The sequence below is a fragment of the Diospyros lotus genome, chromosome 3 (assembly GCF_014633365.1).
Source record: "Diospyros lotus cultivar Yz01 chromosome 3, ASM1463336v1, whole genome shotgun sequence".
Classification (NCBI taxonomy): domain Eukaryota; kingdom Viridiplantae; phylum Streptophyta; class Magnoliopsida; order Ericales; family Ebenaceae; genus Diospyros; species Diospyros lotus.
This window is the reverse complement of record NC_068340.1, coordinates 6,166,909-6,193,897: the sequence shown is the minus strand read 5'-3', so window position 1 is coordinate 6,193,897 and position 26,989 is coordinate 6,166,909. Positions and strand designations below refer to the sequence as shown.

Below are 26,989 nucleotides of genomic sequence, written 5' to 3'. Positions count from 1 at the left end.
ACTCTATGGGATTCTCTTAGGCTGGGGTGTGTCTAGATATGTCGGTTTTGTTCATGGTCTTGCATATATCATGAAAATATTTTTGAACTCTCACTTAGATGATTCAGCATCTAATTTGGACTATATCCCTAGAATATTCAAACATTCCAGGTGAAAGCAGTGGAGCTAAGGGAAAAGATGTCATCGAGATGCAGCCGTTATATTTAGTTTTTGTAGGTCTTTGTCTATGATTACAATGTTCAAAGGTTATGTAATATTTTGATATTTTCATGTGAAACATCGATTTGGTTATTTGATTGTAAAAGGAATTTGTCGGTTATATATCATTGAGGATTCGATCTTGCTTTCGTTGATGTGATTAATATTATCTATCTTAGTCTATTAATTAATTATTAAATTTGATATGCTGAGAAGGTATAGTGGGATTGTCGGGAAATGATTACGTTGAGGGTATGCATATCGAGAGACTTATGTTGTGTGTATGATGTTGAAAAAAAAAAATTCCCGAAATCTCAAGTTAATGCACGCTTAGGAAAAGTGGGGCATTACAAACCATCACTCGCTAGAAAACCCAGCAATTATGGAGGTTCATCTCCAAAACAAACGACGACTTGATCAAGACAAAAGGGAACAAGCAGAAGACCTTTTAATGGTATTATGGTCATACCACACCACAGCGCAGTCTTCAACGATGGAGACCCCTTTTAGGATCACCTATGGAGCCGATGCCATTATCCTGGTGGAGATTAGAGAGCCAAGCCCCCGACCTCGACTTCCTCCTAGAAGTACAGGACATGGCACATCCGCGAGCAAGCGGCCAAACAGAGAATGGAAGTACAATGCAAGGGTCATACCCTGAAGCTTTGAAGAAGGTGACTTAATGCTGAGGAAGGTCGAAATAGCGAGCCAAGCAACAACCCGAAGAAGGAAAGCTTGGCGTTAATTGGGAAGGCCCCTACTAATTCATCCATAACCTCAGCAACGAAGGATACCACTTAGCCGAGGTCTTGAGACAACCCTTATTGTGAGCATGAAATGCAGCCAGCATGCGAAAGTATTACAACTAAATGGTCATCTGGAATTCATTTGTTGTATTATTTGTTGTTTAATCTTATTCATTCTATTCAAGGATTTGTTATGTCCATTTCTTTCAGAATTCATTACTTATGTATTACTCGACTACACGCCAACACATTTCACAACGTTAATAAAATCATATGTCATTCAGCTCTCCCGTTTGTCTCCTCTTATTTCAATATATGATCTCTTTGAGCTCGTCCTTAGTCTCCTAAGTTGTGCCCTGGGTTAAACAGGCTCGATCAATCTACACCCAAGCTGTAACACCCCAGCCTCTTTTGGGTGTTATATTATATGCTAGGATTTTTTTATGTTTTATTTTTTGCATGAATCAAGCTAAAATCCTCAACACATTCATATAGCAATAACATTCCCAAAAGTAGACTAAGGTAATGGAATACATAATTATTAGCAGAAACGAGAATCGAAACCTTAAGAATCATAACATACATGGGTCCATACATATCGTCTACCCGTTACATTATTACAATAATCATTAAAATCCACATAACATAGATAAACGAAACAACTGGAACTTAGCCCTGCATAGGGCCCACAATAACCTCTATCACGATCATGCTTCAACCACACCCTTGCCCTTCTGGTTGCTCTACTCATCTGGAATGTTGAATATTTCAGGGACATACGTCCAACATTAGAAGATGAATCTTCCAAGTGAGAGTTAAAATGACAGTTACATGAATGCATGATGCCATAATGTGAATGGACATATGCCATAATATTACTTCCCTGGCCCACCAGCTCAGCACAAAACCCTAGGCAAAGTCCCGACCTCCTTTCAAAATAATCCTGACATTGTTCCATCACTTACCCTTAGGGAATTACGGTTACACTATCAAGGTGACCTCCCAATCCCATGCACGAGTATCAATTTGTCAATAATATCGTGCCATGCAAAAATCATAATCCATCAATGCAACAATACATGAATAAATATGACATAATGCTCATATAATACATATCACTATCGTGGCTATAATTCTTAACATAGACAATACATAACATATATAAGCGTTTGGAGTAAAATCACTCACAAAATCAGGTTTAGGATAAAACTACTCATCTTAGACACAAACTTGAATTTTCTCGAAAAGCGTGCACCTACTTTGGTTTTTGTGCCAAACTTTGAAATTTGTACCAACTACTTCACCTCAAGTCCCAAAGCACCCTATCCAAGATATCTATTTAAATAATCATTAAAACCTATTTTCCCATATTTTTCTTGTATTTTTCTCCAATTATTTTCTCTAGCAATCCAAAATAAATACCTACATCAATAATTTTTTAAATATTTTTACACAGAAAATTATGAAATAATTTTCTAAGAATTTAAAAAAAAATCAAAAAATACCAAGGCCCCATGAGCGACCACGCGCTTGCGCGTGAAAATGAGAGTGAAACTAGCACGTGAGCTTCATGCGCCAGTCATCTTCTCCAGTGCTAGTACACCAAAAAATTGAGATTTTTGCACAACAACATACTACAGGCCAAGTCGATCCCAATGGTACCTGAAATGGCTCGAAAGGATGACCGAAAGTGGCTCAACTGGTAGCTCAAAGTCTCGGCCAAACAGTCTGCCTAAGGCTCTAGCGAATCTTTGGATCTCACTTGTTTCTACTCCTTTGCTCACCAAACTCTCCAAAAATGATCTATTACTCTCAAGGATCAAAAGCCCTCTATCCTTGCACTCAATTCTACCTAAAATGCCTTCGATTTGAGCTTTAAATCTCTGAAGTTCTCGGCCACTTTGAGCTTCCTTTTATACCCAAAATCGAACCCCTAAATGACGGATCTCAAGCAACTCAAGGCCTCTGATGTCTCCTCTTGCCCTAAATGAGTCCAAAACCCATTGAAAGGGATCTAAAATTTTTATCTCAGTGGCCAAACTTTCAGCTACTTTTGGGCGAAAGTTTGCCATTTTGGGGGGAGATAAGGTCGATTGTCGGCCAAGAATCTTGTTCAGGCCTTGCCCCAAGGCCCCCCAACCACTTCCTCGGGTCTCCCATGGCCGAATTTGGCGATGGGATGGGCTGGTCGGCCATGGCTGTTTGGAGGTTTTTTTCTAAAATTGTAGTTTCACCCATCAACTTTTGAAATGCATTTTTAGCCCTTTTTGACAAGGCCCCTGAGTTTTTCGAAACTTCTATTGTGACCCTCATGTTCTAACCTTCTCATTTGACCCCTGAAATTTTAGAAAAAATGTTGTTTCGACCTTCCTTGGGAATTTTCAAAAATTATACTTTGGACCCGAATTATGTTTTGATTGCGAAACCCTCTTGTTTCATCCCGAGGTCACTGAAGTGTTGTTTCTTATGTACTATTTGACTTCTTTGAATGTTCCATTATCTTTTTGGAAGCCCCCTACGCCAATTTGGTTTTTCAGTTTGCTTCGAAAGTTGTACCAAAAATTGTCTTTGATCCGATTTATTTCAATGCCATAAATCATCTCTCAAGGTGTTCGTTAGGGATACACCTATTTCCTTAGGTATCTAAGATCTCGGGTATTCCCTCTAGTTGGTTTGGTCATTTTCTCGGGCTATTCTGATACCGATTTCTTTAAAGGTTCGTATTTCCTTTATTGTTCTTATTTTAAAAATACCCTATAAGTTTTGGGTATTACACAAGCGCCCAAGTCAATTCTATCATGCGGACCTTGGGTCTATCCTAGTTTCTCCCAAGCTATGCGCTAGGTAAGATATGCTCAGTCAATTCATACCCAAGTGCTCAGGTCAATCCATGCGTGCGAACCTCGAGTCTATCTTGGTTTCTCTCAAGTTGTGCCCTAGGTTAGACAAGCTTGGTCAGTCCACATCCAAGCGCCTGGGTTGTAACACTCAAGAATTTTTTAATCTTTTTAAGAATAATTTATCTTGGCTCGTCAATGAAATTTTCAGAAGATTAGGGCTTTAGTGTAATTTCTTACAATTATGAATGACCAAATCAACTGTAGGGAATGCCCTGAAGCCTAGAATTTTAAGAAAAATGATATGTGGTTGACGAGAATTTTGAGACGTGATTTATGACATCGAAAAAAATCGGATCAGAAATAGTTTTCGATGCATCTATGATTCAAGCTGAAAAACCAAATAGTCATAGGAGACTTTCGAAAAATCAACAAAACCTTGAAAAGGCATGGATTTTATAAGTACATCAACCCTGAGGCGGCTTCGAATGGAAATTTTTGGAAGATAGGCCTAGGTACAATTTTCAGGCCTAAGTGTAATTTTTTATTCTAGTTGAAAAAGGGTTGAAAATGAAAATTTTCCAAATTTGTTGGGTTAAATGAGAAGTTTGAAACTTGGGGGTTCAAGTGGTAAAATATCAAAGTCTAAGGACTTGAAAGAAGAGCCAAAATGCAAAAAGAAGTTTTAGAAGGGCAAAAGTGTAATAAAAAAAAGTTACATTGTGAACACTACAAAGTCGGTGGCCACCTTTCCCATCGTCGATTCTGGCGATGGGACAACCAAGGTGTGCTTGGGGGAGGCTCTTTGTGGCCTAGGGAGCTTGGAGGCCAAGTCCTAGCTCTGATTGGCTGAAAGGTAGTCGGTTATTAGCTATAAATAGGGCCGAGGGTTTCAAGATTTTTGCACATAAATTGCTCAATTTTTTGTTTGATTTTTAAGGATTGGGTAGAGGGCTTTTGTTCTTCATGACCTGGAGAGAATTTATAGAGAGTTTAGTGAGGTTTCATGGTGGTTGAAGTGGGTTTTGAGCTTAGCTAGAAAGTCGAGATTAGTCGTTTGAGGCGGACCTGTAACCGACCATTTGGGTTATTTTTCGATGGTGTTTCGGGTCAAGAAGAATGACATTGGGATCGACTTAAGAAGGACTTCAAGGTTGTGCAAAAAGATCGATGACCGAAGTAGTTGCTGGCAACCAAAGAATCGGAGAAAATGATCGGCGAGTGCAGTACATGCGCTGGCCAAATGCTTCAGTCATCTGGCTAGGTATTTTTTATTAATTTTTTTTATAAATTTCCCTAAAATTATTTTATGAATTATGGTGTTGGAAATTTGGAAAAATGTTTGTGGAGATATTTATTTTAGAATTATCAAGGGAAAAATAAGAAGAAAATAAGAGAAAATTATGGAAAAATTGAAAAAAAAAAAAAAGAATTTTGATATTGCTTTGAATAAATACGATGTCAAGGGATCGTTGAGACTTGAGGTTGAGTAAAAGTATGGTTATTTGAGGTTTGCTATGAGAATCGAGATTGTGCACGAAAATCGAGACTTTTTGAGTACGTTCAAGGTGAGTAGTTCTACCCTAAATACTTAGTTTTGATTCCACCTAAACTAGATTTGATTACATGCAAAGGGTTTTATTATGTGTGAACGGTTTAACCTATGATGGTTGTTTTCATGTGGGAAGTTCGTCTCAAAATGTTTTATGCATGTACATTGAATTTTGGACAATAAATTATGTACATGAAGTGCTGTTTTATATGATGAATCGAATCATGGTATGTGGCATTAGCATGTTTTCATGTTATTCATGTGGGATGTCAACTTGAGATGTTACCCTGGTAGTGTAGCCGTAATTTTCTAAGGGTATTTGTCGAAACAACGTATAGAGGTATCCCGTGCCATGTGTGCTGGTCGGGATGACTACCTATGGTTTCGTGCATGGCTGGGTGGTCAGGGAAGTTACACTAAGGTGACTGGTTGTTCATGTGAGACGTGGCACTTAAGTGTTAGCACTAGGGAAGCATGTCATGGATTAATACCCACTTGTGGCGGGGGCTAAGAGTGGACACCACCCTGGTAGGTCCACAAGTGATGGGGCTATGAGTGGACACCACCCCGGATCGGTTTATGTGGTGGGGCTGGGAGTGGACACCACCCTAAGTTCCTTTGAGCGATAGCATTGTTCCGAGGTGGATGTGGATCCCCAGGGATAGTGTTGATCATATTATGGCCAGGGTTTGTGTTGACATGATCCGATATGCTTTCGAATGGAAACGTAATCCCTAACATGATTGTGGGGTGATTCCTCGGGTTCCTAAATTGATGTTGACCTTTTCGTGTCGGAAGTGGTAACAATGGTTTTCTGTTGTATCAGGGAGAGGCGTTGAGGTTGCCTTCTTAAGCTAGGACTATGTTATGCCAATATGTCGATATGGTTGTGTTGCCTTTAGAAATATTGCATTTTCTCCAATTAGGGTTAAGTGCTGTGTGGGATTCTCTTGGGTTGGGACATGTCGGGGATATGACAGTTTTGTTTCATGTCTTGCACACATTCATGAAATTATTTTGAACTCTCACTTAGATGATTCAGCATCTTATTTGGACTTTATCCCTGAAATATTCAAACGTTCCAAGTGAAGGCAACAATGTCAAAGGAAAATGAATTATCGAGGAGTAACAATTATTTGTAAATGATTTGTAGCATGTCTTTTGGGATATGATGTATTTTATTTTGATGATGTTATGTTATAGGATGGTATGATTTTCATTTTAGGTTTCGATTATGTACCGTTTGAGGTCTCAATCTAGTTTTCGCATTTATGATGGTGTTACCTGTCTTAGCTTAATGATTCCAAGTTTGATATGCTGAGAATGTAGAATGGGATTCTCGGTGAATAATTTATGTTAAGTATATGTTGAAAAAAGTATATCCCTTAGATTCCCTAAGTTATAACACAACTGGAAAAGCAAGGTGTTACATGGGTCAATCCTTATGTGTAGACCTAGAGTCTATCTTGATTTCTCTCAAGTCGTGCCCTGGGTCAGACAGGCTCAGTCAGTCCATCCTCAAGCACCCGTGTCAATCTCAACGTGCAGACCTCGAGTCCATCCTGATTTCTCTCAAGTCATGCCCTAGGTCAGACAGGCTTAGTTAGTCTACACCCAAGTGCCCGGTTTAATCCCGGCGTGAGGACCTCGGGTCCAACCTGGTTTCACTCAAGCCATGCCCTAAGTCAGACAAGCTCTGTTAATTCACACCTAAGTGCTCAGTTCAATCCCAACATGGGGACCTCGGGTCTATCCCGATTTCTCTCAAGTCGTGCCCTGGGTCAGACAAACTCGGTTAGTCTGCCCCCAAGCGCCTGGGTCAATCCCAGCATGAGGACCTAGAGTCTATCCCTGGTATATGTGACGTAAAGAAACTTGACAACGCCATAGAAGCAAGCATACTTGCTCGACCTTGTTTTAGAAATAAAATAGAGCGACGGACAATCCAAAACATGCAACAAGACTAAATAGGTATACAAAGATTGGCAAGGAAAAGAAAAACAAAACCAAACACAGAACAACTCAGGTACTCGAAAAATATCATTCATTTCATTATGACAAAAAGTACAATGTTTGTGCCTACCTATACTATAACAACAAAAACTTAAGTCTACTTCAAAAAGAAAGGAAAAAGAAAGCGGAGTTAAAGCCCAACGGGACCAAGAATAGGCTCGGCTACACCTTCGACAATCACTCTATAAGTGAACTAAACAGCCTCAGACTCGCCAGGTTGATGGGAGATCTCCTATAAGGCTAGCTTCCCCTAACCTTCGGCACCTCCGCCAAGACCTCAACTTGAACAGTTGGGTCCGTCAAAGGCGGATATCCACAAGCTGACCATCCATAATGTCTTTGAAGGCATCGTATGCCGAGAAGTCGGGCTCAGGAAAGAGCACCCAAGCTTGGAAAAAGGCCTTTCAGAAATCTTCCAGAAATTGATCAACGGCCTCATCCTTCAAGCACTCAACCTTGGCCTTCGCCTTGGCCACCTCACCCTCCATTTGGATGGGATCAACTTTGGCCTAGTCAGCTTGAAAGAGAGCGGTCGCAAGATTGGCTGTCAACTTTGCCTACTTCTTCGCCTCCTCCTAGGTGACAACCTTGGCAACCTAGACCTCCCCCTTCAACGACTTGAGCTCTTCCCAAGCTTGGTCCCACTACTATAACAACTTCTAGGTGTGATCGCCAATTATAATGTATTAATTGTATTTTTGTATAAATTAATAAAAGACAAAAAAAATTTCATTCATATTTTCTCTAATTAATTATATAAATGAGTCCCTAGATTTTATGTGTGAGAATCTTATTCTCAATGTGTTGAGACTGTGTGACAGGATTCTCTAGTAATAGAATTTCATAAACTATTCACAGTCTTTAGATTCATTGGATGGGGACTTCAATTAATTGAGTATGGACTAACGCAAGGGTTACTACCTTGTTTGGTATGAGAATATTGATGGAAAAATGGTGTCTCACACACTATATGATATGAGATGTCGCTAGAAAACCTGCGGGTGGTCATTGGAGAATAATCATCCGAATGTAATGTCAATGATTGACCACATGGCCTGGTGGATAATGGTTGTGTCATTAGGTTGCAATGATGTGTTAATCCTTAAATTTGAATCGGCACGGTTGTTTTGTGTATTTGTGTGTGGCATTTGCTAATGAGCTGAACCAGCTAATTAGGGGTGAAAATGTTCATCTATATGGTTCTGTCTTGTTGATATATGGAAATAGGTGTTGGGAATAGGATTTGTCGCCCTCGTCAGTATTTGATGGGGTGAACATCCTATGTGATATACTATTAATGTGATAGAAAAATCCCTAGGTAGGATAGATTGAAAGTTAGGAAATGTGTTTCCTGAGGTGTCATCTACTTATATTAATGAGGTCTGACACATAATTACTGAGTTTGTGAGTTTGTCACTCCATGACTCTCACTCAGTCAGGGCGTTAGGTGATGAAAGAATTATAGCACATGGTAATCTTCAATTGTAATAGGTTCACTTGAAGTGAAACTTTATTGCCACTTATACTGTCATAAACCGCTACTAGGTGCTATTCAGAACTCTCGAAACATCATTAGGATTTGAAAAAGTTCCGGTGATGGGTCAAAGGGTTTATCAATATTGAAAGCAATTTTGGTATTATCTGATTGCTAGCGGACAATGAATCTAGAAAGTCACATACCATATAGTGTTGTGTTTTGTATTGTCATCGTGTGCCCGAAATGTCTATGGAAGTGATTGGTCAAAAGTTGACTCTTGGCCCCCTGCTAATGTACATAATGCATAGTGAAATTAATTATTGATTGTATAGTGAAATCAATTATTGATTGCATAGTATATTGCATCGTAAGAGGTAGCAGATTTCAATTTCAATTGAAATTGAGGAGGAAGAAAGGAAGGGAATTGATAAAGAATAGAGGCAGGGCCTTTGCCTTATTCTCTCGCTCTCTTCCTATGCTGCAACTTCTTATTCTTTTCTCTACTTCCTCTGAAAATATTATGTTGTCATAAATTGTAACAGCCCACTTCTTTAGGGCGTGTTATGCCTTAGGAAATTTGGTCCCTTTTTTTTTTTTTTTTTTCTTCACATTATCCCGAAATTCCCCAAGACCTTATCTAGTGCGAGATATCTACACTAGAAAATAAATACAAAGCGGAAGCTGAACCGAACCTGCTCATATAATAATAACTAGACATGATATTCATTACAAAGTTAATTCATAAGCGTCTGACAATACAATGTACATAATTCTTAAACTACTCATATTACAACATAACATGATACATTTACTCGCTTCTTGACGTCTCGCGTCACTACATCTCACCAATCTCGGAATCATCTCTGCAAGTCCCGACTGGAACGTTGAATGTTCCAGGGGCGAACCCAAGTTAGATGATGAACCATCTAAGTAAGGGTATATAATGCTATGTCATGAGTGTATGCAATGTCTTTCATCGTAGGTGTCAACTGCACCCCTCATGCTACCTACCATTTTAGCGGCCACCTCTTTCGAAGCCGGGGTGTATGGGTGCACCCTTGGTAAGGCAGCGATGCCAGTTCGTACCCCCTACGGCCTCATATGCGTGTGATCGATGATATCAACGTGTATTTATGCATTTCATAATCATGTATGCAGTCTACGTGATGGATACATATCAGGGCATGTCAATATGATGAAATCATTATCAAGGAAGTACCACTTACCTTTTAGAGTTTATCGGGCTACCTCGAAATTCTTGCCTCAATTTGCGTGCCAACCTCAAAATTTGCACGAGTCTCTTCAACTTCAGCCTCAAAGTATCCTAATCACCATAATTATTTAAATAAACATTAAAATCTATTTTCCATAATTTCTGATATTTTCTATAATTTTCTCTCTATTTCTTCCTATTTTTCCTCAATAAATCCAGATTAAATATTTCTAAAATATTTTCTCAAATATTCTTCTAAGACAATTCATAAAATAATATTTTGGAATTTCTGAAATTTTCTAGAGAATTTTACTCACCTTGACTTAGCATCTCCGATTTCCTCGATATGCGTGCCATATTCTCGAAAAGCGTGCTCGGCTCGTTTTCTCATCCAAATCTCCGGGATATCATTACATCTTCATTACCTATTTTTTGGGATTTTTTCTAGGATTTTTCGACATTTTTCCCAATTTTCTTTTCTTTTTCTTCCTTTTTTTTTTTCTTTCTTTTTCTTTTCTATTTTTCTTTCTTCCTCTACTATTCATCTTCTTCCTTGCGCCTCCCCTGCTTCCTGCAACGCCCAGCTTCTTCCATTTTTCTTCTTTCTTTCTTCTCTTCTTTTCTTCTTCTTCCTTCTCTTCTTCTTCTTCTTCTTCCTTCTCTTCTTCTTCTTCTTCTTCTTCTTCTTCTTCTTTTCTCTGCACCGCGCCTCTGTTCCTTCTTCCCCGCGTGACCCACGAACCAGCTTCCCCAGCTGCCGCACCGCACCAGTCGGCCTTGCTGCCGCCTTCGCCGCTGCTGGCGTCTCCCGTCGGCTGAGCCGCACTCGCCACCGCGAGCTACTCGCGCCTCCACCGTGCACAGCCGCAGCCACTGCAACGCAGCACCACGCCTGCGGCCATCTCCCCTGCCTCGCGGTGCTTCCATGGCTGCTACCATGGCCGACTTCGGCCTTCGTTGTTGCCTTTAACGGCCGCCTCTCGGCCTTCACTCGCCGCCTGTTCCGTGCGTCCAGCACCCATTGCGACCGTTCCCAGCCCCTGCTATAGCTGCCGGTCGCGGCTGTTGGGAGCTAGCTGCTTGCGGCCATGGCCGCCCCAGCTCACCCTCTCGATCTTCTTCCCTCTCTCGACCATGCTAAGCCCAAGCTCTTCCTCTCTCTCTCTCGCTCAAGCTCCCTCTACTTCTCTCTCGGCCGAATGCATCCTTTTTATACACCCCCTGCCTTGGCTACCACTCCACTGTGCACATATATATATATATTACTGCACTGCTGCATGCTTGCCCGCCACGCACATCAGAAAATCCCCACAAATCTCGCCTCAAATCTCGCTGCCATTCAACAAAATTGCTGCCACAATCTCCCAATTTCCAGCCCTAAATCTCGGCCATTAAAGCTTCACAGAAGCTGGCCACTGCTTATTCACGCCCACTGCCATTCATGCCCATACGCGCATACATATATGGCTATATATATATAATTATATATTATACTAATATAAAAATTACTCTATTAAATTCCAATTTTATCATAATATTACTTAGGTAATTTTCTTTTTGTAACTATGCCCTCAAACATAGATTAAATTTGTATTTTAATACCGAAAATTCACAATTAATAATCCAAATCTTAGTTGGAAAGGACGATTTCTCCCTAGTTTCTCATCGGACTATTGTTTCATTCTAAACCACTGAAGGGTTGCTTACTACGCAAAAATCGAAGCCTCCCTAGGGGTCCGTTGATTTTTCAGGAGCCTCTTACAATAATTCGATTTTCAACTTAAACGGCAGCTGTATTTTAGCTGTACCGAAAACTGTTCCCGATCTGATTTCTTTCGATACCATAAATCCTATCTTGATACGCTCGTCAAGACCATAAAATTTTCTTTAGACAATTTCACTCCGAGGCATTCTCTGTAGTTGATTCGGTACCTGAAATTGCTATAAAAATCCATTTTTCGGTATTCTAAATTTATTAAAATTACGTTGCAGCCTTATCTAAACATGGGGTATTACATAAATTATACGTGTGAAGTTCACGTGTAGAATTTTGAGACACAGGCACTAGTGATATGCGAAACCTTTGTGTCTAGCACGGGAAGAGGTAACTAGAACAGTACCATTTTCGACATACTAGGTGTTGACCAACTTTGACCACCACAACTTGAGGTGGATTTAGTCTCAGTATAGAAACTGTTTCTATACTTTATTTTTACAACTGACAACAGATATGCATTTATTTATGTATTCATTTGATAAATATGCATGTTGTTTAAATATCCAAATTAGTATATGGTGTGTATGTAATATTTCATTGCGTGCATCTGATACACTATAAAATTTTTATTTTTTCCCGTACTAGCGTACACATTATTCCCTTCACTTATGAGGCAAGCTATTATTGTGTGGGGTAATGACAGGGCATTAGTCATCAGGGATAAAGTCTCATTCCCCAAGAAAGTGGCTCAACTGGGTGTAATGCTATTTGGTGCACACATTGTCGAGCGAAGAAGAAAACTTCTCCCAAGGAAGGATTTTCTATGGGAACATATATGTGGTTCGGGAGAATGACCTTGTCCTGGAAATTAAGGTTCCTCTAGGTGAACTTTTCTTGCCCCCAGAGAATGGCTTCTTCATCCGAGAGACCAGAACATCCCTCCAGATGATATGTTAATTACAACGCGGTAGGGGAACACGATAGGTGACATTTTCCCTACCAAATCTATCGATGCTTTTGTCATTACCACAACTTGATGGTAGCTAATATCCCAATCACCTTCTGAGGTAGAAGGATTTGTGCCACTCCCAAAAAGTAGGCCTCTAATCCCTTCTTAATGGAATGAATGTCACACTTGGCTTTCAAGCTTTTTTTAGTTTGAGTTTTAGTTTATACCTTTTCCACTTCAATTTTCTTAGCCTTGAATACAAGTAACTTAGTCTCATCCCCATGGGAATCCTCATTTTCATCTTTTAATTTGTCATCCTCGTTTAAGACCTTGGACTTAAAACATATAGGATAATGTCGTGTTAAGTGTGCTCGTGTAGAACATTATGGTGATTATCTTATCCTTGAACTCCTCGAAGGACTTACCTCATGCCTTAATCTCTTGCTCAAGGATATCAATGCACTCTAAGGAATCTCTCACAACCACCTTGACCCTTACCAGTCATCCATCTACCTCCTTAGCTTTTTGGGACTTATCCTGACCTTTCTTTAGATTAGCGGTGGTGACCTTAGCCTACTCTTCAATAATAGAAAACTCCTCCCAAATTTTCTCTAGGGCGTCTTCTCGTAACCTAGCAAATGAAGGCAAAGGTGCAAGCCAACAACACTACTCTAATACCACTTGTCACGCCCCCAATTATCTTAGTCTCCGATGTGCGACACTTAACAACCAACCCCAACCCTCATGGCATAAGCCAGCCTTCCCCAAGCCTTTTTCCCCACAAATTGGCTACATTTTAAAGAGAAAAGCACTTTTAGAGAAAGAAACTCTAATTTAATAGGAAAGGGTCTTGTTACAAAATGAGATGGGGTGGAGGTATATATGATCTATTAGTGTTGTGTGCCCTCATGCTAGGTTTGGATGACATCTAGTAGGCTTATTTTTAATACATTAATTGTGTTTTTGTATAAATTAATAAAAGGAAAGTAAGGTTTTCTTCATTCATATTTTCTCCAATCAATTATATGAATGAGTCCTTAGATCTTCTCTGTGAGAATCTTATTCTCTAGGTGTTGAGACTATGTGACAGGATTATTTGGTAACATAACTTCTTAAACTATTTATAGTCCTTAGATTCTTTGGATTGGGACTTTGATTAATCGAGTATGGACTAGTATAGGGGCTACTACCTTGTTTGGTATGGGAATATCGATGAGAGAATGGTGTGTCATGCGCCATATGACATAAGATGTCACTAGTAAACCTATGGGTGGTCATTGGAAAATGATCAATCGAATGTGATGTCAATGACTGCCCACATGGCATGGTGGATAATGGTTGAGTCATCAGGTTGCGATGGTGTGTTAGTCATTAGACTTGAACCGACACGATTGTTTTATGTATTGGCGTGTGGGATTTACTAATGAGATGAACCATCCAATTGGGAGGTGGAAACGTTCATCTATATGGTTCCGTATTGCTGATATAAGGAGGCAGGTGTTGGGAATAAGATCTATCACCCTCGTCAGTATTTGATGGGGTGAACGTCCTATGCGATCTACTATTAATGTGACGAGACAATCCCTGGTCAGGGCATATGGAAAGTCAAGAAAAGTGTTTCCTGATGTGTCATCTAGTCACATTAATGATGTTTGATACATAGTTACTTAGTTTGTGAGTTTGTCACTCTATGGCTCTTGCTCAGTCGGGACCTTAGGTGATGAAAGGATTATAGCATACGATAATTGTCAACTGTAATAGGTTCACTTGAAGTGAGACTTCACTACCACCTATATTGTCCTAAATCATTGCTAGGCATTATTTAGGAACTCTCGAAATGTTATTGGGATTTAAAGAAGTTCCGATGATGGGTCAAAGGGTTGACCAATACCGAAAATAGTTTATGTGTTATTTGATTGCTAGCGGGTAGTGAACTAAGAAAGTCACACACCATATAGTGTTGTATTTGGTATCAACATCCTGTACTCGAAATATTTTTTAAAATGGTTGCTCAAAAGTTGACCCTTGACCCCCTACCAATAGTGCATAGTTCATAGTGTATGGTAATAATGCATAGTACATAATGCATAGTTAAAATGCATAGTGCATAATGTATAGTGCATAGTAAAATTGTATACATGGTAATCTCTTGAATTATTGGGATGGTGGGGTAGCGGATTTGAGAAGATGCTTCAATTGAATTTGGGAGAAGGAATAAGAGAAAATGGGGAGGGGGTTTGAAAAATGAGGCAAAGCCTTCTGCTTTTTTTTTTCTCTGGCCCTCCTATGCTGCTTCCTCTTCTTCTTCTATTTCTTCTTCTTTCTTTTTGATTCATTTGAAAAATATTTTGTTGCCACAGAAATTATACGTGTAATTGTTACACGTATAATTTTAAGACGCGGGCACTAGTGATACGCAGAATCTTTGTGTCTAACACCGGAAGAGGTGACCGGAACGGTACCATTCGGCATACTAGGTGTGGACCGACTAAGACCACCACATCTTGAAATAGATTTAATCTCTATATAGAAACTATTTCCTTACATCAGGCAGCATGCATGCATTTATTTATATTCAATTGTTTGATATGTGTGTTACTTAAATACCCAATTTATATATGACGTGTATATTATATTTTGTTACGTGTATCTGATATACAATAAAAAATTTATTTTTACCCGTATTGTCACACTAGTTCCATTCCGCTTCCACCTATATTATGGGACCTTTTATCATTAATGCATTCTATTACATTCTTATAAAATAATGTAAAACATAGAAGACGAAAGATATCTAAAATATAAGAGAACCACCTAAAATGGCTTGGACAATTCTAGAATATTCTAAAATGTTTTGGATTTGTCTTGCCATATGAACACCACATCATCGCCCAATCATCTAGTCCATAGTCTTTTAGCACCCCCTAGAATCCTCTAGAACATTTTAGGCTCTTCTTGATAACCTCCAGGGTCCCACTTTAAGCTTTGTCCCCAGGGTCAACCTTGAGGGTGGAAAATCAAGGCAGTAGCCTAAGGCCCTCTACCCAGGGTCGATCCTAGGCCTAGGTGGCCTGGACTCATCTCATATCCAAGTAATTTTAAATTGAAAAATTCAAAATAATGGGAAAAAAGAAGATGGCTTTCACGGGAGAAGACATCGCAATTAATGGGCTACAGAATGGATTAGATGTAATAAGGCAGCGTGTTACCACTTATATATATAATATTATATAATAAATGAAAGAAGCAATCGAGGAAGTCCCATATAAAATTTTAGGGGCCCCACTTATATATATAATATTATATAATAAAATATATAATATGCTTAGATTTTAAGGGTCCCATATAAAATTCCGTTTAGAGCCTCTAAAATCTCAAGACCCACCTTAAACTAACGTCATTGTTCGTTCTTCATTCAGAGGCAGAGGCAGGAGAGCTTTAACTTGAACTCAAAAATGTTACTACTTTGACATTACTCAAAGCTATTTAAGTTCCTCATTAGTTTGTAAGAATAGCTTTATCGAAAAAGAATGTTTGCATTGCACTCCTAGCTAGGTGCATTATTTAATAAAGAATTGTCCAAGTAGTCGGTGTGCAGCATGTCTTGATTTACTTGACATTTAGTAAGGGTGTTCACTTGGTTTTGTTCTTGGATTTGATGACTCACTAGGTGGTGTGGGTATATTGAGCAACTGATTTGAGATTATTTCACAATGTATAGTTCTCCTTGAACCCTTAAATAACCTATAAACAAAATGAAGGATATCACTGTCACTATCTGTCTCAAATTCAATTATAAATACAAAGAAACCAAATCCACTTGTTTTAAGGTTTAATTTACAAAAAAGAAATGCGTTGCATTCTGTTGTGCATATGATATGATACTTCTTGTTCATGGACCAAATCTATTTATTCCATGGTTTGCTAAAGAAGTATTACGTTGCATTGCATGTACAGTATGATAGCTGTTCTTGTTTTTGGTCTTGCATGTTGCATATGTATGTGGGCACGGAGATTTACTAGGCTTTTATAGCTTTTTATAGCTCATTCCTCTCTCCTATTATAAGTTAGAAGCAAATTTGGATAGAACAAGGTGTAGAAGGCCTATGACCACTCTTTACTTTGTTTCTTCATTACAGAAAAATGGAGTTAGAATGGCAAGGTTTCGGGTTAATTACACCAATAATCACTCAATTTTGTATTTTATTACTGTTTGATTACTGAACTTTAAAATGTTATCCATTAATTACTGATATTTTAAATTTGTTACTAGTTAGCCACTAAACTTTAAAATATTACATGTTAATCACTAATATTTCAAAACTGTTCCTCGTTCGTCACTTGTGAACTTAAAGTTTAGTGACTAACGAATGACAGATGAGAAATGATTTTGAAATATTAATGACTAGCATGTAATATTTTAAAGTTCAGTGACTAATTAGTAACAAATTTGAAATATCAGTAACTAATTAATAATATTTTAAAGTTCAGTGACCAAATAATAACAGAATGCAAAGTTAAGTTGTAACATCCTGCATCGAGCGATAGGAAGGACCGGAATAACTTATCCTGATGGACCTACTCGAACTTCCCAGGGGGGTCACCCATCCTTGGATTACCCCAGGTCAAGCACGCATAACTTGGGAGTTCTTTGCCAACATTCAGCCCAAAAGATATCGAGCTGGTATTGTTTCCTTCCTTACACTATCCTCAATATATACTAACTTCTCTAGGCTCTCGGGGTATTACATTCTCCCCCCTTGAGCACATGACGTCCTCGTCATGCGACCTTACAACCGGTCCCAGATCTCCCCTCGATACATGGCCAATGTGGGATTCGTCTAAGGTGCCTACACGCACCCCCCCTCGGGGACTCAGCGTCCTCGCTGATGTTTGCCCCACCACCACGCTCAGAGGCTCGGGGATCGATTTTGATACCACCTGTAACATCTCGCATCGAGTGATAGGAAGGATCAGAACAACTTACCCTGATGGATCTACTCGAACTTCCTAGGGGGGTCACCCATCTTTGGATTACCCTAGGTCAAGCACGCTTAACTTGGGAGTTCTTTTGCCAACATTCAGCCCAAAAGATATCCAGGTAGTGCTGTTTCTTTCCTTACACTATCCTCGATATATACTAACTTTTCTGGGCTCTTAGAATATTACATAAGTGATTATTGGAGTAATTAATCCCAAGATTTCTATCGTTAGTTAGAGACGAAATAACCACGGACGAGTTACAAAAATATTGAGATAGATTTGCTAACATATTAACGATGGAACACAAGTCCATAGCTAATCTGTAGCTATGAGGACAAAATTTTTAACATTTGCAATGGATCTAACGATGGGAGAGGTTCCATCACGACATTTTGCGATGGATTCTGTTTTTGTCTCTAATTTGAATTTATTCTAGCAATGAAAAAATGGTTTTGTCACTAAATAACGACTGAACTATCTAGAGACGAAATATATTCTTAGCAACAAAAAAATGAAAGAATCAGTATTCCGTTGTTGATAGGAATTAGTATAGCGGCAAAAGTGCTATTCTGCCAACAATACTCAATTTTAAAGTTTAAATTTTGTTAAATATAAATTGTAATTAATTTATTATATTTTTTATTAATTTATATTTTATAATTTATTAATTCCACTTATAATATAAACAAGTACAATTAATAATTATCAAAATAACACTTGCAAACGGAGAGATAAAACGATAACTATTTATATATTAAGAGAAAAAGTATAACACATTAACATAAAATGTCACATAAAATGTAATTACTAATTATTAAATAACATTTTTATTCTTGATAACATTCTCCTCCCAAAAATAAACGTGAGAGGAGAATGCTATTAAGAATCGTGAGTTGTAGAACCTTCCTTGGCCTCCATGCATCCAAATCCAATTGGAACTTGAAGTGGATCTGCATGCATCCATGCCTCCATTTCCATGTGTGATGGCCTCATCATTTATGCTTTTTAGGATTTATTTCAATCAACGTCTTTTCCTGTGGAATTCGACACCTTAGAAATACTTCTTAGGTTATTACTTGCATTGACCCCGTACACTTGTGAGTTCATCACTCTATCTAGGAGTGATCAGTCACAAATACATTTATAACAAAAAATATTATCATAATTATAACACCCCGATAATTCAAGAATAATTCATAATTATTAATTTAATTGAGAATCGTTAATAATTATTAATTTAATTTGAAATAGAAAATATTTAGTAATTTAAATGGAGAGTGGTTAATCATTATTAATTATTATAATTAAAGTAATTATTAAATATTTATAAGTTTAAAGAAAATATTAATTTAATTTGTGTTACGGTGATTATCGAGTGTTTATGGTTTAAAGGAAATATTAAATTATTTTGTATTAAAAGAAAGAGGCAATTAACTATTAAAAAAAAAACTTAGGAGTATTTATGAAAATAAAGAAAATTTAAAATAAGTTGATATGGGTGAATTTCTAAAATTTGAGGTGTTAGTGGAATAAATGGAAATGGGAATTCTAGGGTGTGTGTGTGATTAATGGAAGTTGTGATTAGGGGCAGCTTCTGACAACCCCTCCCTTGCACCCTTTTTAACCCGATTTCAACCTCAAATTTGTGGTGCGGTGAAGGGAAAAAAAATAGAGGTAGAAGAAGCAGTGCTCGGTGGTGGAAAAATGAGAGAAATTGAGAGAAATTCAGCATTAAACTTAGTTTAATCTAGGTTTAAATATTCAGGTTAGTGGTGTAAATTGTGTAAATAAATTTATATGGTTGAAATTTAATTTAGAATGCGATTTTATTAATCTTTTTGATTGAATTAATTTATTTTGCAGCGTGCATGTATTAATTTAGAAGCTTGTGGGCGTACAAACACTGAAATCAGTTAATTTAAGACAAGTTCTTTACTCCCTTCGTGATTCTCATTTGATTTATGAATTCTATATCCTCCCTTAACCCGATTTGGTTATAGAAATTAATTGTGAACATTATAGATAATTATTATGCAAATTTTATTAAATTAAATTAAATAGAAGACTTCCGGGGTTTAATTCTGTAAATGCTTACGGGGTATTATATAGCTCCTACTTCCTTGGGAATGATGCCAAACCTGATTGGGGTTAGGTTCTTAATGAGTCAGTAGTGGTTGTGGATACCCTTCGGGGTAAGTTGTTGTAACCGGAAGTCTCGGGATTTGCTTGTGTGAGTAGTAGGGTGTGCAATATATAGCTACTGACCATCGTTCGTTAAGTCATGGCAATTGATGGTTGGATGTATGGGCACCGATCATCAACTGTTACGATAGACTATAGACGGGTAGGGCAAGCTGGTATCGTCGGACACCCATCCTTGGTGTTGTGACATATTGTGTAACATTACAGTGCATGGGATTGAGCTTACATTCATTGGGGGTCATACTTTGTATGTACGGGGAAGTGTGCTCATTGGCATAATCTGATTGGCCTGTTGAGTGCCGATTTGGGTACGATAGGCGAACATGTGCATTTAGAGCATTTTGCCTGTGAAGGTTCTTATATGGGCGTAGCATGGCCCGATGCTTGGTTTATGGAGTCTTTGTCATCACGTTAATGCTGCAGAAGCCGTTGCATTTATTATCTGTTGCATTGCATGGTTACTGTTCGATATGCGCTGTGATATGGAGTTGACCTGCGATATCTATAAGTAGAGGTGTTCAAAAAAATCGATGCACTGTGGAAATCAGCCAAACCAAACCGAACCAGACCGAACTAGTTGGTTTTTTTTTTTCTTGCGATCGGAAACGGTTTGAAAGTTGTCCAAACTACGCGATTTACGGTTTGGACAGTAGGCGATTCGGTTTAAAATAATATAAAAATAATTATTTTGAAAATAATTGGTTTGGACAGTACATTATTCAATTATATGTATGTATATATATTTGGAAATAATTGTATGTTGCATATTTATTGTATGATGACATGCATTATTTGATGTTATGTTACTAGTAATCTGATGGTAATCACTGGTAATCTTTATTTACTATTTTTAAGTAGCATTTTTAGTGATTTTAAGACTCACATGTACTAGATTTTCAAATCACGGTAAACCGCACCAAACCAAATCGCAAATGCAGTGCGGTTTGGCCACACCAAAACTAGACCACGGTCTGGTTTGTTCGAAAAACCGCACTAGCGGTTTGGCATGCTGAAAATGGTTCAAACCAGTCAAACCACACCGCACACATCCCTAGCTATAAGTGTGAGCTGGGCTCTAGATAGCTATGATTTAGGGACTGCGGTGCGTGACTGTGATGAGAGTTTCGAGCTTGTGTGGATAGTATTGTGGGAGCCTCGGGCTCATGGGCTTTATGCCAGCCAGTTCATGGCTGTGGCAAGTTTATATATTGGGACTTGGGTGCCAGGATGTGCATTTCTTATGTGGGCCCCAAGGACTGTTATGTGCATTGTTATATTTATGTGGATTACAGGATTCTCTATTTCACAGTATGGCATGGCATGATCTTATGATGTATTGCACTTTGTACGGGTGTATTCTAGGTAGGATGTATCCCCAGCTTTGTTATTGTTATGTAACGAGGTGTACTCAATTGTGGTTTATTTCTGGATTAACTTTGTCTAGCGAGACCTATGTCGAGTATGGCTATTTCTAGTTTTGGTCTGTCTTACCTGTTGTTAGTGAGATGTGTTCCGGTGTGGGAGATCTATGCTTAGCCTTACCTTCATTATTTTATTATGCTTGTTGAGCCTTGTGGCTCATCTTATTTTTACCATCATTCCAGGAATAGGACCTGACCCAGTGGCTAGACTATTTGGCGTGTCAGTTACAGATAACTTTATGTACAAGGCAATCCTGAGTAAAAGATCCGTGAGGTGCGAGTTGTGATCAGGGGCTCAGACATTTTGGCTTGTTTGCTTTATCTGGTTATTGTGTTGTTATGTATGATTAAGCCCCTGAGTGAATGGTTTATGTTCATTTAGCTCCTGCTATTGTGGTGTGTTGTATGATTTTGGTTGAATTATAATTAAAAATTGAGGAAAATTTACGGATCGTCACAATAATAATTATTATTGTAACAAATATTTTTTTATCAAAAAATAAACTTTATCATTAAAATGTTCATTAATTTACCATTAAGAATATTAATGGTGACAAATTTTTAATTTATAATGATATATTTTTGACAAATTTCTTGTAGCAGTACTCTTTAGTCCTTTTCCACCTTCACTTTATCAACTAAGATATAAGAACAACTCTTAAGGGGAAATGCCATCTGGGATGCCAACCCCATAACTGCCAAAGTGGGAACTCGAATTAAATTTTTTTCACTTCAACGAGAATGGCAAATAGGGTTGCAAAATGGCAACAACTTTCTTATGGTGTCATTTTTTTTAATCTCTGAAGAGAGAAAAATGGAGAGGTGACATTTTTAACGATAACATCCAACGTTTATATTTCAACTTCTTACCTAAACTAGGGGTTTTGACACGAGGCGAGGACGGAGCGAGAGAGAGCCAAAGCGGCAACGATCGATCAACGAGCGATGGAGGGCCAAAGGGGCAAGGCCGAGGCCGAGGCTGTGACGCCAGCGAGCGAGGAAGCTAGAGAGTCGAGAGAGATAGCAAGCAAGAGCGAGGTGAGTGACCGAGGGGAGAGCCGATAAGGGCAAGCCGCGAGCAACGATCGGCGAGGGTGAGCCATGAAAGGAAGGAGGCAGAGAGAGGCGCTTAAGGGAACTTTCTAGAGCTAGGTATGTATATAAATATAATTAATTTTAATTTAAAATAAATATTTTTATTTTGTTTGCCTATATATATTAATTTTTGTAATTTAATTTGAATTTCTTAATTTAATTTAATTTTTAAATTTTAATAAAAAAATATTAAAATGACACCCCTATTTGGACACTTGCCATTGGAACAAATTTATAATTTAAGAGTACTATAACACTGCTCAAACTTGCAAATGAATAATTTAGCACTTCAAAATAACAACTCTCTTTGGAGTTTCTAAGTAAAAAAAAAAAGGGAGTATAAAAAAGGGCCATTATTTTTTACCTACTCCTATTTTTCTCTTTCCTTTTATTAGTTTATTTGGTTACTGAATCTGATTTTTTTTTCTTTTTTTAATTATTTGACAATCACTGTTTATGTAATTATTGGATGAGATATAATTATCTCTTTAAGTGACTAAGAGGGAGTTAAAACCAAAATATGATCCCCCGAATAACGATATGTGTTTATAGGATCAACATTTATTTCTTTCTGTGGTACTCAGCTGCTGGGAGCTCCATATTGGCAATTATTTAGTGTTTGGATCTTTGTTTATTAGTAAGTTTTATTTTAAAAATATTAAACACAAAATTTGAAATGATATTCAAATAAGGTAAGACATCGATCATTGAAATAATTGGATAATTGTGAAATTAATTAATTATAATAAATATTTAATAAAATATCTAATTTAAATAAGATGAACATTTTGATTACACATTCTAATTAGAGAGATTATAACTCTTAGAATTACTTGAATTAATTTTAAATATTAATTCAAATTATGTAATTTGTTACTCCTGCTACCTTTTCTGACTAAGGAGACTAGGCAAGTGGTTTGTTTGGTTTTATATTTTAAAATACAATTTAATTTAAATTAATTTAATTAAAATAAAATTTTGATTATCTATATTTGAAATAAAAGCTAAAGATTTTAGTTTACCGGAATAGAATGTAAATTTTTTGGCAGTAACCGAAAACCAAAAATATTACATGCACACACTTAATTTGGTGTAGAGGCTTGATTTGAAAGACTTTGGAAAGAAAACTAGCAACGAGAATACCCTGATAGCTTTATCAAGGTATTAATTGTTTTCTTAATTAATCATTATCTATATTAATATATATATATAACCATGTGATCGAAATGAGAATTTTATGAAATTAGATTTTGCTAATTTTAATATAAAATTATTATCAGAGTTTTTTATGGTTTATATCTATTAACATAAATATATATACAATTAATAGTTTTTCAAATAATCCTCTCTTTTTCAAATTTTTTCTTTTCTTAATTAATCATTATCTATATTAATATATATATAACCATGTGATCGAAATGAGAATTTTATGAAATTAGATTTTGCTAATTTTAATATAAAAATTATTATCAGAGTTTTTTATGGTTTATATCTATTAACATAACTATATATACAATTAATAGTTTTTCAAATAATCCTCTCTTTTTCAAATTTTTTCCTCCAAAATTTTCATCAAATAAAGATATTAAAAGATTAAATAATAATCTTCAAATGCTATGAATTTCAAAAATTAGAAGAAGTACAGTTCATAAAATTTTGATAATTGGGCCATTTTGTTATGATGCAAATGAAGAGAAAGTCATAATTAGAAAGATTTTAAGTATGAATATATAGATAGGCGGAGCTTAATTTCCATTATATAATTGTGTGTGTGTCCAAACCAGATAAAGAAACACCACATATAATTTATATATTCTAAAATCAAGATACATGAAAAATATAATATCACTGGGCTATGCGTGCAGTATACATTATTGTAGATTAATAATAAGAAAACAGACATGCTTCCATGAAGGAAACAATTTTATTTGTGGAAACAACACAGTCCTTGTAAATCCCTGCTTGCCCAGTGGAGATCGATTTTATTGGTTTGGTTCACTGCAGCTTCTCTTCTTTGGTTTCGAAGTTGAAGTTGTAATAATTAGAACCAGTGAAAGTGCCACCTTGCACTTCAGTTATGACAGTCTTCCCATTATAAAGAGTGTCCCTTTGAAAGAATGAGAAGGGAACGTCACACTTACCATTTGTTGCAATTAGATTCACCGTCACCTTAGTCATTGGAGGCACAACAGCTTTGTGTACGACCTCCACTACACTGGTCGATGTCGTGGTCTTTCCCCACTCCCCTCCAAATTGAACTTCACCAGATAATTCAACCTTTCCGTTAAAAATGAGTGGAAGGCCAACATCGAAGGTGGCTTTCGCACCTAACTTGAGTGAACTCGAAATCTTCCAAGTAGTAGTCCTGGTTTCTGTATAGGAAAGCTTCACGTCTAAAGTGGTGGATTGCTGGCTATAGTTGGTGGCAGTATTCCTGGTCGCAACAAGGATGCTTTCATCGTACACCCTGGAATAATCAAGTTTGTATTTGACATCATAAATTTCTCTTGTCATGACAGGCTCTTCCACTATTAGCTGGGCCTCTTTGGTAACAGAGGGGACGGCTGCGTTAAGGCAGCTTGTCTTTCCCTCGGTTGTGAGCCTCTTGCAGAAATTATTGTTTCCCAAGTTGAGAAGAGCAATTGTACGATCGTCGACTTTGACGGGGCGAAACAAGGTGTCCAGCGGGGGATTAATGGTGTCAGCGCCGTGATCAGAATCCGCCCAAATCCAATTTGGACTGCGCCTCCAAAATTTTTCGGAACTAGTAGGCTTTATGCGGACGTTTCCGTCATGAGTAACAAAGATCTCGCATGGCACAGTTGAATCACCAATATCTTTAGTTGCGAACTGCATATATGGGTGACCCTCGATCCAACGAAGACACAGATAGTGATCGTTGTCCCCTTTGAAAGCCACGTACTTGGGCAGAATCAGCAACGACTCCCAATCAATGACCGTGAAGATATCACGTCCATTACCATCAAAAACGTTGTAGTTTGCCAACACGCAGCGACCAAAAACTACTGCTGGATCCCAACTCAACCGCCATAAACATAGATAGCATCCTGATTGGACATGCATGATTCGGACCGTGCTCTCTACTGGGTCTACAGAAATAAGCTTGAACAGTGTGCACGACTCCTTGGATTGGTCTTCCTCCGGCTTGTCAGCCGTTGCAGTAATCCAATTCTCCTCCTTTGGATTTCCAGTGATTGAACGATTTTTTGTTCGCACCCAGTATTTGTTGTTTTCACAGCTCCTTAGGTGCACCAAGTCACCTATGGCAGCTCGTGCACTTGCTGGCCTCTCCACTTCAAATTTTGCATATGGGCTCACAGCCTGAGTTTCCGAAAATGAGAGATAGTCATCAGCAGACTCTCCTTTTTCATGGATGTATCCCAAGTATTCGTTCTTCTCATTGGATCGGAGCACGATAAACCTTGGCAATGCCATTCTTTTGCTACTCTCTTTTTGATTTTGTTGTCTTGGTGTTTTTCGCTCTCTTGTGCTTGCTTACCTGAACCTCCCAAGCTATTTATATCCAAAATTTCTTCTTCTTTTTTTGAATTGGATAATGCAATGTGCACGCGAACACATATGATGATCGAATCTCTGTCATGAGAACACAGATTTTAACACCACATAATATTATAGAAAAATAAAAATATTCTCACGTTTTTCTTTTTCTGGCAATAAGAAATGCATTAATGCTTCACACGCCCAGTATATAATTGCATACCTACTCTTTTCTTGTTCTTTTTGAATTGGATAATGCAATATATATGTGAACAGATGTGATTGTACTTAGACTCCTCTATGAACATATTAATTAGTATATATAATTGCATTCCTTACTGTTTTCTTATTCTTTTTGAATTGGATAATGTAATGTGCATGTGAACACATGTGATTGTACTTGGACTCCTCAAACATATTAATTAGTATATATGAAACAAAATCTCGGGAAGAACACGAACGTGGATGCTAGAGGGTTTGTGATTTGATATGAACCATCAGATGCTTTAGGATGGAACTAAGATGGTAAAAATAGAAAGAGGAATGGATAAGATTGGGGGTAGGGTTGAGCTCAAATTAATCACGTGGCATCAGAAAAATATTGAACACCCATCTCGAAAAGCACAATCCAAACCCTTCTTTTCAAAATTTTAAATATCTTTTCATCATTTAAATATATTTAATGAATTATCAAAATATTAATCAGAAATCAGATGCGACAAAGCAACAGTGAAGATCTCCATGCACGCAATGGAAATTCTAATCTTTCCAATGGAAATATTAAATTTTTAAATTTTTAGTGGAAATATTTTGAAATTCTATTCTTTCCAAGGAGAGAGATATCATAAATTTTTAGTTTTAGCTCTTACTCAGTGGAAATTCTAATCTTATCTCACTCCTTGTTTACCATCTCCAAACCCTAGTCACTTCACTCTTTGGTCCTTATCCACAGTCACTTTATCACCTAAGATATAAGTCAGCAATTGCCAGCTTCTAAGTTAAAAAAGGGAGTAGAAAAATGGGCCATTAGTTTTTATCTACTCTATATTTTTCTTTTTTTTATTAGT

The 26,989-nt window shown here is 37.5% G+C and overlaps 1 protein-coding gene and 1 long non-coding RNA gene across 2 annotated transcripts in view; both read right to left on the bottom strand.

The window, feature by feature from the left end:
• LOC127798385 (uncharacterized) overlaps positions 1–25,899 on the bottom strand; it is a 46,905-nt gene extending 21,006 nt beyond the window's left edge. Inside the window, exon 1 of the mRNA XM_052331918.1 lies at positions 25,846–25,899. Within this exon, the coding sequence (XP_052187878.1) occupies positions 25,846–25,859 (14 nt within the window). The 5' untranslated portion in view covers positions 25,860–25,899. The remainder of the gene's footprint in view (positions 1–25,845) is intronic.
• On the bottom strand, positions 1,565–11,212 carry LOC127798386 (uncharacterized). Its single transcript, XR_008022379.1, has 3 exons — positions 10,354–11,212; positions 10,050–10,147; positions 1,565–1,695 (listed from the first exon to the last, which is right to left on the bottom strand). It is a non-coding gene; the product is annotated as an uncharacterized LOC127798386 (long non-coding RNA).
• Positions 25,900–26,989: the final 1,090 nt, after the last annotated feature.